General features: G+C 46.2%; 1 protein-coding gene across 13 annotated transcripts in view; it reads left to right on the top strand.

The window, feature by feature from the left end:
- The first annotated feature begins 445 nt into the window (after positions 1–445).
- Positions 446–15,413, top strand: part of ArfGAP1 (ADP-ribosylation factor GTPase-activating protein 1) — a 46,945-nt gene continuing 31,977 nt past the window's right edge. For 8 of the 13 annotated variants that reach the window (XM_077640958.1, XM_077640954.1, XM_077640953.1 and 5 more), the window contains exons 1-9: positions 446–498; positions 3,310–3,398; positions 3,765–3,874; positions 5,640–5,811; positions 8,806–8,984; positions 11,208–11,291; positions 12,984–13,098; positions 13,926–13,982; positions 14,565–14,630. In XM_077640958.1, coding sequence (XP_077497084.1) covers positions 3,339–3,398; positions 3,765–3,874; positions 5,640–5,811; positions 8,806–8,984; positions 11,208–11,291; positions 12,984–13,098; positions 13,926–13,982; positions 14,565–14,630 — 843 coding nt within the window. In that variant the 5' untranslated portion in view covers positions 446–498; positions 3,310–3,338. Of the gene's footprint in view, positions 499–1,374; positions 1,701–1,736; positions 1,756–3,309; positions 3,399–3,764; positions 3,875–5,639; positions 5,812–8,805; positions 8,985–11,207; positions 11,292–12,983; positions 13,099–13,925; positions 13,983–14,564; positions 14,631–15,413 lie in introns of those variants that run through there. The other 5 variants (XM_077640955.1, XM_077640957.1, XM_077640951.1 and 2 more) reach the window with 3 other exon arrangements.

Here is a 15,413-nt window from a genome sequence, read left to right as displayed (position 1 = left end):
AAATACTTGTATTTCTAGAGACTAGAAATACTTAGGGACCCTAATATCGCTGTGGAGACCGAAACGTGGCCGCCGCGGTAGGATTCGAACCCGGGTACTCCCCAATGGGCACTGAACCCTCCTCGAACGTCCTGCAAACGCCCTGCAGACATCCTGAACGTCCACAGGACGTCCAATAATGACCATTGGGATCCGGCTGAACTCATTACTGGCTTTTTTTTTTTCTTTTGCTGGACGGGCGCTCACGCGACGCTGATGACAGAAACCGAAACCTCATCTAACCGCCTCTTAAGTAAAAAATTACTGTATAATAACGCTTTGGCAACAAAAATAAAGAAGCAATAACAATACTTGGATAGATTTTTTATTTTTAAAAGTAATTTTTACTTTCTAAACTGCATGCAAACTTTTTATACGAAACTAGCGTGATGTCGCCGCTAATGCCGGCGGCCGTAACCGCCACTCCCGACTTGTCCGTGCTGGCACTGCGGCCGTGTTGTAAGTTGAATTTTCTGCTATATAGTCTTTCGCTTGTAATTTAGCTACTGCACTATCCTAAACCTTGTGGCGCACCTCGATTATTCCTACCGTTTGCTATCGACCGATCGTTTCGTTTTGGCCCGTGTACCGGTAATATTTGGGCGCCGACGTCAAATCACACACGGCACCGTGTCGCCGAGAGAGCTACGTCAGGCCTGCCTGCCGCTAGCTCTGCCGTGGTCATTCAATCGTTTTGAGCAGGTCTTATTCGTTGCGTCACTGCCGTGGCGTCTCCTCCGACGGCACTTCGTCGGCTGTCGTATCAGGGTCGTTTTGGTTCCCCGCAGTCTTCTGACCTTTCGCGATGTGTCGTCAGCTGACAGGTGTATGCACCGCTACCAACCCCTGAGGGGTTGCTCAACCTAGCCCAGAATCGCTCAAAAAACGAGCAGTTGGCGTCGTCTTGTCTCCCTCGTAGCCTGTCGCGTTCGTGTCAGCGTGAGGAGCGGTGAACCATTATTAACGCAAGTCTGCACCTTCGTGTCAAGAGTGCTCATTTCGGTAGGGCTTTACTATTTTTTTTCCGCGAACGGGAGCAGTACGGCGCGACGCTTTCCCCCCTCATTAAAAACGCCCGTGAGCTAGAGACGGACCGGAGAAAGAAAATGCCACTTCCGGTTGTTTCTCGCACGCGCTTTGTAAGACCGCCGGTGGAAGGAGAGAGAGAGAGAAAATGAAAGAAATAAAGGAAAGCAAATGTCGAGCTGCCCTGCAGGCTGATCTGTCGCTTGTTCTCGCTTTGAATACCGATCTCTTTGGCAAGCTGCCCAGCGCCAGTGGCCGTTATACTTACATCTGGAGGTAGCGCTCAGTGTTTCTGTTTATCTCTCGCAGTTCCTTGTTTCGGATATCCAGAGGTCTGCCTGATATGCGGATGCAACTGAAGCCGCTGCCGGTTTCGAAACTAAATTGTGACAGTCCGTGACTCCGTCCGTGCTGCCGTCTGTCGTCGTAGAAAAAACCGTCGCCCCTTTACTGCTTTTGCTGACTGCAGAATCGGGTTTTGCGTGGCGGTCATGAAGGTTGAAACTGCCGTACTAAGCAGTAAACGCCCTTGTCGGAAAACGAAATCGCCACACCGTATGATATCCCAACGTCGTAAAGCGCGCAAGCGTTTCGCCGCCGCTGTGAGCAGTGACTGCTGATAGTTCGTTTGATCAGTAAGTTATCACCGCTTAGTGACTAATGACTCGGTTTCGGATCGCACTTACGTATGTAAGTACTACGCTTCTGTTGCCGAACCACAGCTTCCGTCTTCTGCCCTTCTGCTCCAAGTTCGCGATGACTCGAGGAGCTTGCGTGTTGATAGCGCTGCTAGTTGCCTCGAATCGCGCATGACGAAAGATAGACAAGAAAAATAAATAATTGCAGCGACGGAGATACAGCGCTTGCGTTCGCGCGGCAGGAGACAAGATTGATAACTCAGCAAATGTGGCGTGCACCCTTTCCGGCCTTTTGTAGTGTGTTCGCCGGCGTTCTCAAAGTTCGCCCATGAACACGCTTCCGAAACTAAGTGCCACCAAAGACGGAAGTATCTAAGATAAAAGCCAGTGTGGTTTTTAGACTGATGCTCTATCAGTCTGTGCCGTAAAACGGCGTTCCTTGCTAGCCCCACTCTCCTGATCTCGGAGCAGAGGGTAAAAATGCCGGGCGCCTGAAAACAGATGCCGCTGATCGTTAGTGACGCCGCTGTCGCTGCTGCTGTCGTGACGATGACGTAGTACCGGCTGTGTTTGATGTGTTGCTTTGCTTTCTTTGTTGTTCCTAAACGGACATTTTTTATGGGTGTAGCGTGCACTCTGCCAGGTTTCGGGCCAGATGGAACGTTGCGCGCTTATGAGGAGTGGCGTCTGTCATTGGAATATCTTTTTTTTTTTTGCCGTTGCGTCGTCTGCCTTGACCTGTCAGTGCGCTTTGAGACCGTTTATTGGATAAAAAGCTCCATAAAGTGCAATGTGCATCGCATTCATTGTTCCGTTTGTGTTTCCACATCAGCGAGGGGCAGAGGTTAGAGAGCATTGAACAATTGGGTGTGCTCGGGAAGTACATACGATAATGGGCGTGTGGGTTTGTGGCAGTAACCAAGACAGAGCTTTGTAGGAGGGTCAGTGACCGAGTGTTTTTTTTTTTTCATTTGTGAATGCTGCCAGATGGAGAGATGAATGCATAAAGGGAACTTACATTACTGTTTGACTATGCAGCGAATTCAACAGTAAGAAATGTTGATCATATTCAGACATTATATATTTGACAAAGTCATGTTGGATTATGATAATAGTTGCTACAGCAGTTGTAGGAAGTTCACTAAACAGAACTAATGTAGTGGCGGTTTTAAATTAGCAATCATTTCAGACATTCTACAAATAGAGAAGCATAAGACAATATCGTAGAGAAGTTGGTTCCCTACCTTGCAGGCATCTTTGTTTGGAATATTTGTCCTTTGCATCATTCTTGCTTTCTCGTCATTGTCACCATGTTATTTGAGTGTAGCGAAAAACGGGACAAGGGACAAAGAAAGACGTCCACAACACAGGTGCTGTGTAGTGCCTGTGTTGTGTGTGTCTTTCTTTGTCCCTTTGGCGCTGTGTAGCGCCTGTGTTGTGTGCATCATTCTTTGTCCCTTGTCCTGTTTTTCGCTACACTCACATACCATGGATCACCGTTACCGACTCGCCCAAGTTTTTACCGTTGTCATTGTCACCTTTGTCTTGAGACTGCTGGTCATATACCGCCCTCTGTTAATTAAATTTGTACCTGTGTTTCCCGCAGGCAGCTAGTCCCTACAGAGGTGCACCACCATGGCTAGTCCACGAACGAGAAGGGTCTTACAAGACCTGAAGCCCCGGGATTCAAACAACGTGAGTGCCCCTGCCTTTCACATCAGCTTTTCTATGGTGGCATGTTGCCCAGCAGAAACCTTGGCTTTGGCTGTTTAAACCATTCACAATATACATGTCCTTTCCGTGCTTTTTTTTGCAGCTAACGTTTCTTCTAAACATTCATTCACGTCTGAGTGTTCTACCAAAACAAAAGGCTGCCATATGCTTCCTAGTGTACACTTACATGATTCACCTTTGTGTGCTCTAATGTAGTGGGCCACTGTGGCGAGAACTGTCTCTAGAGTTTTGAGAGGCTCATGCTTTGCATTAATGAGAGGGAGTGTGCCGCATTTGGGGGATTTGACGATCTGGTAACTGTAACCTAACGCTGCTGCTTGCGTGCAGAAATGCTTCGAGTGTGGAGCGCATAACCCTCAGTGGGTGAGCGTCACCTATGGCATCTGGATCTGCCTAGAGTGCTCGGGAAAGCACCGGGGTCTTGGCGTTCATCTCAGGTGAGTGCCTAATGAGCAACCCCCTTCTGCTGAAGGGCCTGGGGGTCACATAGCTGTGTAATGTGGGTGCCCAGATGGAATTCGGGGTCTGCAGTGCATCTCAAACTGATGGCAACTTGTATGCATGCATGATGACTTGCAGGCTGACGGCTTCTGCTGATTTAACCACTTTGGATGACGTTACTCTAATGATAGTGCGCAAAAGGCTCTGTCAGATGTATGTTGGCCCAGTTTGGCCTTTGATTAATAGGGTTGTAAATGCATCTGGTGTTGGTACTATGCTACTCGGATGGGTTAGCAGGGCACTCTGCATGTATGGGCAGTTGAACCTCATTATAATGAAATTGTTTATAGCGAAATAATGGATATAACGAAGGAATGACAATTCCCCCTGGAAACTCGGTCAACACTGGCTATAACGAAGTAATTGCCAGGCCCCTCCAATTTTGTTGTAACGAGGTTCAATTGTATAACCCTGGAGGGCTGAATGTGGCTGAAGTCATTGTGTTGACGTTGCTGGTTGAGCCAAGAGGGGCCCACATGCTTTTGGTAGAAATCAGTGAGGTGATTGAAGAAACTTCATTTAACAGTACCTCTTGCTGGGCTAGTTGGTGTAACATTGTGTAACAAAAGTAAAACAGCGCTAATTTTTGCACAAACCACACAGAAAGACCAGACCAGCACCCGTCCTGCCTGGTCTTTCTGTGTGGTTTGTGTAAAAATTAGTGCTGTTTTCACTTTTGTTACACAATGATTGAAGAAGTTGCTGTAACTTGAGAGCTTGTTAACGAAGGTATAGTACTCTCTTGTGGCCAGTGCAGGCATTAGTGAATTGAAATGCAGTAGACTCGCGTTAAGATAACTTGGTTAAGACGAATTCTTGGATAAGATGAACAAGTGAGACTATTTGGTTGGTTCCCATAGTACTCAATGTAAAAAAAAAAAATGCTTAAGACGAACTGTTTCAAGTGTTTCCAGTTAAGACGAACCTTTTCAGCAACCCGCGAACCGTGGCGCGCTCATGTAACAGCACTCATGGGGTGTCACTGTGGCACTAAGGAATGAACACAAACACACACGCACGCACGCACGCCTTCTATACACCTTCACTCAAAGCTGCGGGGAAGCAGTCTTGCGAGAGCATGTTCTTGGGCAAAGCTCACTCACTGGTGCAGATCTCAGCATCGCACACGTGTGGCCTCCCAGAGTCTAAAAAGTGCGTATGCTGTACACGCACCCGCTCATTGACTTGATGCTTAAAAACTCCACGGCCACATTTGCAACAAATGCAGCGTCGCAACACATGTTATCGCGGCGCACAGATAACCAGGTATTGGCACCGCATGCACATTACCTGCGGCGTACGGAGAGGCGCGTGGTGTGCCTTCTTGTGGCGTTGGTAGCATCTATGCTGCAGAGGGAGCGAGATGAGAGAGAGAGACGCACAGCTACTCTTGCTGGGCATCTTCAAGCACTCTGAGCAGCATGGAAAGCAAAAATCAGAAATTCGCACGCACACACCTGACACTCACAAATAGCAGCTGCTGTGGGATACCGCGAGAGGAAAGAGACAGTGGAGAAAGGATACCAGACCGACGCCATTTTCGCGTCAGTTAAAGTGAGATTGTTTCATGCTGTCAGTGTGGCCCCTTCAAGTTCGTCTTCCCTTCAAGGGCACCTACTGCGGTGCGCTCTGTGTGACTGCTGCAGCACTTTTCTTTCCTCTTGAGTGATTGTTCCTCCTCTTCACTTTATGCCGTGGCAGCTTTGTGCGCTCCATCACGATGGACAAGTGGAAAGACCTGGAGCTGGAGAAGATGCGCATCGGGGGCAACGACAAGGCGCGTCGTTTCCTGGAGGCCCAGCCCGACTGGGACCCCTGTGCGGCCCCTGGCCAGCGCTACGACTCCAAGGCAGCCGCACTCTACAGGGACAAGGTGGGTTCAGAAACTCGGCAACGCCATAGGGTGCTCTTGTGAGCTCCTTAACAAGGCTGCCCTGATTTGCATTGTGGAGTTACACAAACGTTGGGGGGGGGGGGGGGGGGGGGGTGCTGGGTTGCTGGGTTTCCTCATGGCAAAGGTGTTGGAGAGCCCTTGTCTCTTGTACTCATTTTTTTTTATGCCATATCGCCATCATGCAGTGAAGCTAACTTAAGTAAAATGTTTAGGGGAAAGCCCCCAAGGTGGACTAAATTTGTAATAAGGGAGCAAATTCTGCCAAAGTGCATCTATATGGCTACAAAGGAAAGCTGGACAGCTTGTACAGAAGCTTCGTAGTTAAAGAAAAATTCTTCCTGGTCCGGCATTCGAATCCGCGACCACTGCTTCACCGGAGCAGTCGCTCTAACATCTGAGCTAACCGGGACGGCAAGCCTATGGCAGGGTGAGAACGAATTGGTCAATAACTAGAAGTGGGAACAGTGCTGGTCAAACGTTTAGGGTAATCCCACAATTTGGAGTAAATGTGTAAAGTGACAAATGTGTTGGCGGCTGCCCTTGCCTGGCATGCTTCGCCCACTGTGGTGCCGAAAGTGGTGCGGAATCGAGAATTGCCTGAAATTAAATGGGATTATTTCATTTATAATGTACTAGTAACAGGTTTATACATCTTATGAGAGGCTGTGGCTAGTTCCAAAGGGCTAGTTGATGTGAAGCAGATTAACCGTGGCAACGTTTAGTGAGCAGTTCGTTGCCAACACTGCGGTGGGTGGCATGTTGCTACAAGGAATGCTGTCACTAGCATGAATGCAATGTATTATTGCTTCTGCATTGCAGATAAGATTATCTATTGCCATTTTTACATATTGAATTGCCAATATATCGAACTAATGTCCGATCCCCTTTGAGTTCAGTATATCAGGGTTCGGCTGTTATTAGTTTTATTGAAGTGTTTCATACTGTACAACAAAATTTTATTTGAAAAATCAAAAATCGGAAGCTAAACCCTGAGGCTTCACGCGTTTCAGGGTGCATGCCACGTTGGTAGAGGCAGCCGTTCTTTCTGTCACCTTCAAAGCTCTGCTTTTTTCACAGGTGATCCGAAAATTGCTGCCACACAGGAAAAAATAATTAGTCTAGGGAGAAAACTAAATGGTAGTTTTCTAGCTTCAGCCAGATGGTGCAGCATGTCCAAAAACAGCATGGAATGTTTTGAAATGGCATTTGCATTTGTAGTTAGCTGGAAATGATGGTCAATGGGCATGGTAAGGAAAGAGTAACTAGATTCAGCTTTGTCTGTAGGTATGTGGGACCTCCTCACCCTATAGCCCAAGTGGTTGTGGACACCTAGGGGAGTCCGAGATTTATGGAATTCATTGTGAGGGTGAGCTGCAGTCGCTTAATTTAACGTATTCACTACACTAATAGATTTGTTGTTAGCTCTCCCATGCCTCCTAGTGTTAGATTAAGGTGGAAAACTGGTGTGTTGGTACATGATTGAAAAAGACAGCGCAGGAAATGCGTGGACAGAGACGAGGCGACACGGATGGCGCTGAACTTCCAACAACTTTATTGTGGGCCAATCCACGAATATATACGAACTGAACAACCCACAGTCATCAACGGCACATGTGCAGATAGGCCTGCTCTTTGTCGGATAGGGATATAAAAGTGCTACTGACACAGGCTGTCCCGAGATTACAAATCTGTTTTGATTTCGCGATCTCCCTGGCAATATGCTTTTTGCTTTTACTGGTGATAACAGTGCTCTCAAGATTAGGGGAACAATCATTGCAAGTTAGGCAGTGGCTAGCGAGAAAACCTTCAAAATCTTCTCCTTCACATGCATTTTTTACGTTCTTTGCGTATTCCCTTAACCTATCGTTTACGCGTCTCCCAGTCTGCCAAGCATAAGCTTTACCACAACCACACCTTCTGTGCATTCAACAAAAGGTCATCTGTGCTTCTTGCCCCAGTCACGTTGCTGGATTGCCTCCGGATCAGTCATTCTGCAAAGCTTAGACAGCTTGTTAAGTGCAGAAAACATGAGTTTCACGTCATAACGCTGGGCCACCTTTTTTTCCTCAGGTTGTGAGACAGATTGCTACAACCTCAGTGCAGACAGAAGGTAGCTGTGATTCCTTACTTTCACACTCACAACCTGGAAAAAGTGGCCCAGTGTTACGACATGAAAGTCTTGTTTCTGCGCGTAACAAGCTGTCTAAGCTTTGCGGAATGGCTGATCCGGAGGCAATCCAGCAACGTGACTGCGGCAAGAAGCACAAACGACCTTTTGTTGAATGCGCAGAAGGTGTTCTATCAAATCTCGTTTCTCAACTTTCAAGAAATTTTGCTGCTGGGAACTTGCTAAAATGCGTGTTTCTCTTGACATCAAGGAATGCGTAAGGGTAAAATTATCATCCTGCCTATTGTAGAAGTTGCGCTAGAATGTTTAAGTCGCCACTTCAGAAACAGGAAGAATAATTTTTCCTTGTGTAACTTGACTTCTATCATGGACGGGGTAATAATATTACCCTTATTACATAGTTTGATGTCAAGAGAAACCAATGGCATGCATTTTATCAAGTTCCTTTCAGCAAAATTCTTGAAAATTTTTGACAGAAAGTTACCTAACTTAATACAAAAGTAAGCAAGGACTTGTTTTACATAAAATTAAATTATGTATTTGGAACCAGCACACAAAAACACATGTTCCCTGTAGGTTTCATAACTGTGACTTCATTAATAAAAATTTTGTCAGACTTTCTTCCCCCCCTTCAGTGTAGTCTTTCACTTTCAACACTTCGTAAAAAGTTAAAGCCCAGTACTCGGAGCTTATATTGAAGTTTGGTTTTGCAAATCATGAACAGAGCTGGGCATAGCTTATGGCGAGACCAAATTCCTTTGTGATACTGGCAGTTCTGTTTCTTTTTGTTATCCCTAAGCCATGTGGTGACTCTCTTGTTTTTTGCTGGCCCCTGGTGTACGCAGATTGCAACAGAGGCCCAGGGCAAGACGTGGTCAGCCGAAACATCATCTGGCCGGCACCATGTGACGCGCACCTTCCCCAAGAGCAGCTCGGGACCCGACCTGAAGCAGCAAAGCTACGCCACGTCACGCTTTGACGACTCCGGCAGCCGGCCGGAGGATTGGAGCGGTGGTTATCAAAGGTGAGAGCACATGGGGATGTGTGGGAAGGAGTATGGAATGACTTCTTTATGTCTGGGGATTGGTTCTTTCTCACAGTGACATGGGTGCTCGCAGTGACGGTGGTTGCGGCTTTCAAATCGCGAAAATTGGCCACAAAGTCATTCTTACGTAACTGAGGGTTACCGTCAGGTTGGTGTTGATAGTATTGTCAGCTATGCTACCTTTGCTATACAGTCATTTTCAAAAATGCACGGCCCATTTCTCCGTCGGGCGCTCGCTGCAAGCATGCATTGTGTGACGGCAAACTTTGCCCTCACTCTTGCACAGGCACGTAATGCGCTTGATAAATTTTATGTGTGGTGTTTATCTGTGTTGCCCCTGATGCTCGCTGTGAAGGAAGGTGTCTCTATGCTCATGCGTCTTCGCTCACGCAGTGGAAGGCTCAAGGCGCACTGCTTATGTATCTAGGTGCTCAAAAAATGGGCCAGGGCCAGGTGCAGTCGCTTTGTTGTGTTCTTCAGTCGCGCTGTAGCAGCAAGCCCAGGCACTGCTGTCGCTTCTGGTACGAAACCATGGGCCGTGTATTTTTGAAAATGACTGTACATGTTTGATAATGTTGTTACCTTTGCGATCTGTGTTGCTGACAGTGGACGGTCACAATGTCCTTGTAGTCAAGAATAATTTTCCACCTGCCTTTTACTTTCTGAACGCGTCACGACAGTTGCACAGAAAACAATGTTTCAGAAATATGCTGCAAAGAGGCAATGGATATGAGCCAGGCAGCAGAAACTCCGATATGGCGAAGTGCGGAATCAACATCCGAAGCAAGCATACTAAATTATTTAGAACGAAAAATTTAACATGCAACATTATTGTGCCCAGAAAATTGTTTGTAAACATAACTTCTCTGAAAAAAGTGGCAGTTCTTCGTTGAATACCGAAAGATCTAATGTGTGAATCACGGTGACAGCTAACCTGTCTTACGTTTTACTTACTGCTGTGTGTTGTAAACTTCATAAATATTAGGTGTGGCTCTTTTTAGCTTGGCCATCCATATGCCATTATCAAGTCACCATCATTAAACTTCAAAGGTCACTATTTTTTGCTTGATCTGGAGTCCAGAGCCCTTGTCTGTCTATAAAACACAGGAATGAACATCTAGTGATGTTGGCAAGGCAGGCTAGATGTTGGCAAGGCAGGCTAGGTGTCGTGTTAACTAGCAGCATGATGTGCAACATCTGATGTCTGATGGTATATATGTATTGGTTGTGTTAGACAGCATACACTATATCTGTTAGCACCCTGAAATGTGCGACTCATCACATTTCTTGTCACTATGGCCGTTATTTGCAGCAGTCTTTCTCTTCTGCTGTTGCACTGTTATCATATTTTACTGCAAACACTCATTTTGTTATGAAAAACAAGATAAAAATTATGTTTAGTAGGAACTGAGATGCCATGAATGGCTTCATTATCTTTGAGATTTTTGCTGGTTTTAGAGTGTGACAAAATACAAGTGGCTTGGTAGAGAAAAGTTCGTTTGTGGAGGAGGATGTGTAAGTTCTGAGTCCTCTCCACGCAGCTGCGTATGTGCTATTTGATGAGGGATCTGGCGGCGGGGGCAGTCTTATCCGCAATCGATAATGTACTGTAATCGCCGCATATTTTGTCATGCGTTAGCTGCTGCCTTGGTCGGGGAGCCCCGTGCATTCTCAAGTCCAGTCCTGGTAAACCATATTTTATCGGACGGACGTTAGATCAGATAGGTGTATAAGCTGCTGGTTGAGAGGGTCCCTCGACCACATAATTTGGGAATGCCCCTATTCTGCCTGGAGGGCATGTAATATAGATAATAAAAAAGCCTGGGAGGCCCTGCTACGAAGCCTGGACCCTGAGCTCCAGTTCCTCCTTGTCCAGCTGCCCGAAGATGTCATCAGGGATCAAGACCTCCCAGCCTGCGTCTAGGCGGCACCCCTGGCGTTAATGCCGGGGGGGGGGGGGGGGGGTACGCCTTTTCTGTTGGACAATTAAAGTTTTTAATGCCATTTATGGAGGAAGAAAAATGTCTCGTAGCTTGCACAAGTTTTGAGAGCAGATGTGGAGTGCAGAGAAATTGTCAGAAGTGTATACCTTCTAGGAATTATTTGAGACTAGTATATGTCTGGTCGCTCGATGTGGCAGCATGCCTTATGGCTGCTTTTGTGTGATGCCCTGGGCTCTTTTCCTCTTTGTTTCATCTGCAGCTACAACTTCAGCTCGGAGCAGGTGGCATCGCACAGGGACGATTTCTTCTCCCGGGTGCAGGCACAGAACGCCATGCGGCCCGAGTGAGTACAGCTCAAATTGTGTTTTTAAAGTTGTACAGGAAAGGTTGTTGGTTTGTCCTTTTTTCTTTTTTTTTCATGCATAGTGGTCTATTTGTCTATGCATGCTAGAGAGAAAATGCAGTAATGTTGGTTCAGGTTGTTCAAAATTGGGCTTAGTTTGGTGGGGGAGAAATCAGTGGCCCTGTGGCAGCACTATGAGCAGTGTGCAGGCAAACAAGGTTGCTTACGTGTACCAGAGAAGGCAACACATCTCGTGTTTGGAAGAGAAACACGTGACTGTGTGTATTTTTCATGAACTGTGAAAGCAGCATGCAAGTGCCAGGTACTGCCACGTTAATACAGCAGGTGCCCTGTTTGACACAGCAGGCACACTGGAAGCGGAATTCTTGCGGTTCGAAAGTTGGCAGCTGTGGAAAGGTATTTCCAGTGTCTTTGTATTCTTTTTTTTTCTTGAATGTCTACATTCTGCTGCCATGTGTGCTGGATGATGAATTTGGCTCCTGCTTCTTTCATAATTCATGTTTCCAATACCAGTATTGATCACCGGACTTGTGGTGTGCTGGGCAGGCGATATGGTCCACTCTGATCTTTCAATGCTCTAACGACTTACTGTCGATTCTAAGGAGTGCCTTTGCTCTTCATGTGTGTTGATTGCATCGTCTTTGCTTCTCTTGTTGCTGCATCCCCTACCCTATGCACTGGGTGACAACCTATACCTTAACTAGGGTGAAAACGTAAACAAAAAAGCACAAAATGACAGGCATAATGACAGGAAGGTGGATGACGCCTTGTGCTTGTGGTGTCTACTCCACTTCTTGTGTCTATGCTCTCATGCAGTGCCTTTTTATCATAGATGCCTGCCATCTCACCCCTTGCTTGCCATTTTGTTGTAAAGCTGTCTTAATACATTCGTCCCCTGTGTTTGACTCCTGTAAATCTGTCAGTACTTGACGACACATTGCAGTCGTTCAATCAGAAATCACTCGAGATCAACAGGTTTCCTTTCATTTTAGCAAGACCATAGCTTGGTGAACATAGTTCTGTAAATATCAAGGACTTGTGTGGACATTCACTCATATGCTTTTCAACTCTATGAGGGATTATGATTTAGTATTGAAGAGTTTGATTATCTGGACATTGCAGATTGCAAAAAAAAATGCTGAAGCATGACCGAAAAAAGACTGTTCTGGGCTTGGAGCCAGCCTTAGAATGATGAGTGATTAATGGAATGCAGAGCACAAGATATTTTTGAGTGATGAAAAAAGTTGGTTGGAGTGTGTGTCACAGGTGTCTGATCATTAGCGTGTATCCATGGATCGTCACTTAACGTCATTAACGTGTTGACATTTATCGTCATTAGCGTGTATCACCACTAACCTGCATCCATGAATTGTCAGGTTACATTTCTGGCGCTGTGGCATGCAAGGTGAATTTAATAATTAGTTTGCGAGCTCTACAGCTGAGAAGCTGGCTTTGTGCACTGAGCAAATGATGAGCTTCTTGCGAGGAGCCAGGCTGCTCAACTTCTCCGCAGAAATGCAACACGGGGGAGTTGAGTCAGTTGGGACTTCATTGCTCTCTGTTATTGCACGTTGGTGACTGTGAAGTTTAGGACAGCGGAGTTTCCTTATTGAGTTCATTAGAAATGTTGGGGAAAAAATGGTGACTGAGTATTGAACCCGTTGTGTGCAGTGATGTGCCGCCTAGCCAGGGCGGGCGCTACAGTGGGTTCGGCAACACGGTCTCAGGGCCACCACGGAGCCAGTCGCAGGAGTTTTTTGACGGGGCCTGGTCTTCCTTTAGCTCGGTGAGTGCCTTTGTCATCGAGGTTCATCTCTTGATGCAAGTTAGAGTAGAAAAGCATTGCTCTCGAGCAACAGTGCATGGTCGAAATGCGACAGGGGCATTAGCCAGAAGGGCATATGGGTTGGCAGCCCTGTTAGGGGAATAGGAAAAGGGGTGTAAAAGGGAAAGACGAAAGGAAGGGAAGGGGTGAGGAGCAAGCATATTTAGTAAGGACGTGCGTGCTGCAAAGTCGCAACCTGTCATTGCAAGCACAACATGAGATGCATTGAGACATGAAAAGTGAGGAGAGCTTTAATAGTGTGATTGTGCATGTGGTCATTTGCACTGCAGAGTAGCATGTTGGTGCTTATTGTCTGGGCACAGATTTCTACATATCACGACCTAATTAAGAGCAACCGTGCTGTTTTCAGGTGAGGAACTTGAGGCTAAAGCCTAGTTGTGCTGTACAGTTCTTCTGGGCTCCATTGTGTCCGAGTCAAGTAGTATGTAAGAGCATTTGAGTTTCAGTGGCTTTCTAGTGCCGATAGGTACTGCACGCCTCTGTGTGCTCAGAAATGTGGCATAGGATTTGCACAAATGACAAGGAATAGGCTGAGAACTTGGCAGTTAGCCATTTTCTTGTAGTGTTCCGATCCTGAAAAAGATTTTCGTTCTTCTGTCACTCCGCTTTTCTTTCTTTTTTTGCTTCAAAAACATCATGTGAATGGTTATGTTGTTTCAAGAATGGGATTAGAAATTAGGCGCGTCTTCAGATTCAACCAACACTAGAGAAGGTTTGGCAAAAACATGCCTAGTCGGGATGCGACACGTTTTCTTTTTTTTTTTCAGGGGTTTGCCACATTTGCAGCAGGGGCAACGAAGGTAGCATCAAAGGCATCTGAAAACGTGAGTGTGTTACTAAACCCACATTGAGCCTTAACTAGGCAGTTGTGGTGGGCCTTGCAGTTTGGTGCATGTGTGAGTGTGCTAATGTTCTTTATACTTTTGCATATTTTGTGGAATTTATTTAGGCAAACTGTTTTTGTACTACATAATACCCCTTGCAGTAATAACTGCTTATTACACGTAAAGCAAGAAGTAAATAAGTCTGAAGATGGAGCGTACGTAAAGCCTAAAATGTATTGACGGATGTGAAATGAGGGCATCGTCTAATTGTTTGCAGTAGTGTGCTTGATGTCCCTGGAAAGGGTTGCCTGTTACTTATTTAAAAAGTGTTCATAGAAAACAGTAATATTTTGCATTCAATGAGAAGCAACTGCAAAGCAGCATCATTCACTAGCACGCCTATGCAGCCATTTCATGAATAAAGCATTTAACAGGAATCATTATTGAACTGTAAGGCTGTTGCTGCTGTTTGCCTTTATTTTGTTTTTTTTTTCTTTGTAGTAATTTGGTTTCAAGACGCACCTTTGACCAGTTAACTAACACTTTGCAGACTTCGGCAGTAATGCGCTCTTTCCATTGCAGGCTGTGAAAATTGGCAGCATAGCCGCTCAGAAGGCTGCCGAGATATCGGGGGCTGTCAGCGAAAAGGTCAGTGCAAGGAACACCTGCTGCCTTCGATTGCCATTATCCCTTCTATTGCTACCACTGCCATTCTTTCCCTTTGGCGAGTACCTTGGCGCAGTGTGTTTTTATTGGCGCGTCCACATATTCTATGACTTGTTTTGTTTTGATTGCTGGGCATCCCACACATTACATCTGTGTGCTTCAAGCTCTAAGGTGCACCGATTCTTCCGACCTATAGCTATGAGTTGAAACTGAGCAAGTCCAAAATGAGTGGTGCGTTTCTGCCCTCGGGAATATCGGATGTGTGTCACCCAATAGCATGATATAACTAGGGCCACAAAGATGATGGTTGCTACGAAGCCGCGATTACATTTTGTTCTGTTGTATGCCTGGACCTCACTCTTAGATTCTTGGAAGGCATCTCTGCTTGCCTGCAGCAGTCACACTGCCACCCCCTTTAGTTTGAACTCCACATTATTTGGACACATTAAAGACTAGAAAAGGTGCAGTCGTCAGTTTCTTTGTTATGAGCTGCACGAGGGGACAATTGTCAGGTTGTGGCTGCATGCAAGTGGCAGGATAAAATGCTATTGCTATAGTCGGATAAAAGTCAAGGAAAAAGCGGCTTTTCTCATCAGGACCCCCTCCCAGCCAATGGTGTCGGCAGATTCTCATGAACCTGCTAGCGTGAGTACGTGACAGTGCAGAGTGTGGCATGATAATACTCCCTGCATTGTCTTGCTAGCAGGTTCATGAGAATCTGCCGGCACCATTGGCTGAAAAGGAGACCTATGACGGGGAAAAGCC

The sequence above is a fragment of the Amblyomma americanum genome, chromosome 10, assembly GCF_052857255.1.
Source record: "Amblyomma americanum isolate KBUSLIRL-KWMA chromosome 10, ASM5285725v1, whole genome shotgun sequence".
Classification (NCBI taxonomy): domain Eukaryota; kingdom Metazoa; phylum Arthropoda; class Arachnida; order Ixodida; family Ixodidae; genus Amblyomma; species Amblyomma americanum.
Note: the sequence above shows the minus strand (reverse complement) of the source record. Positions and strands in the feature narration are given on the sequence as shown.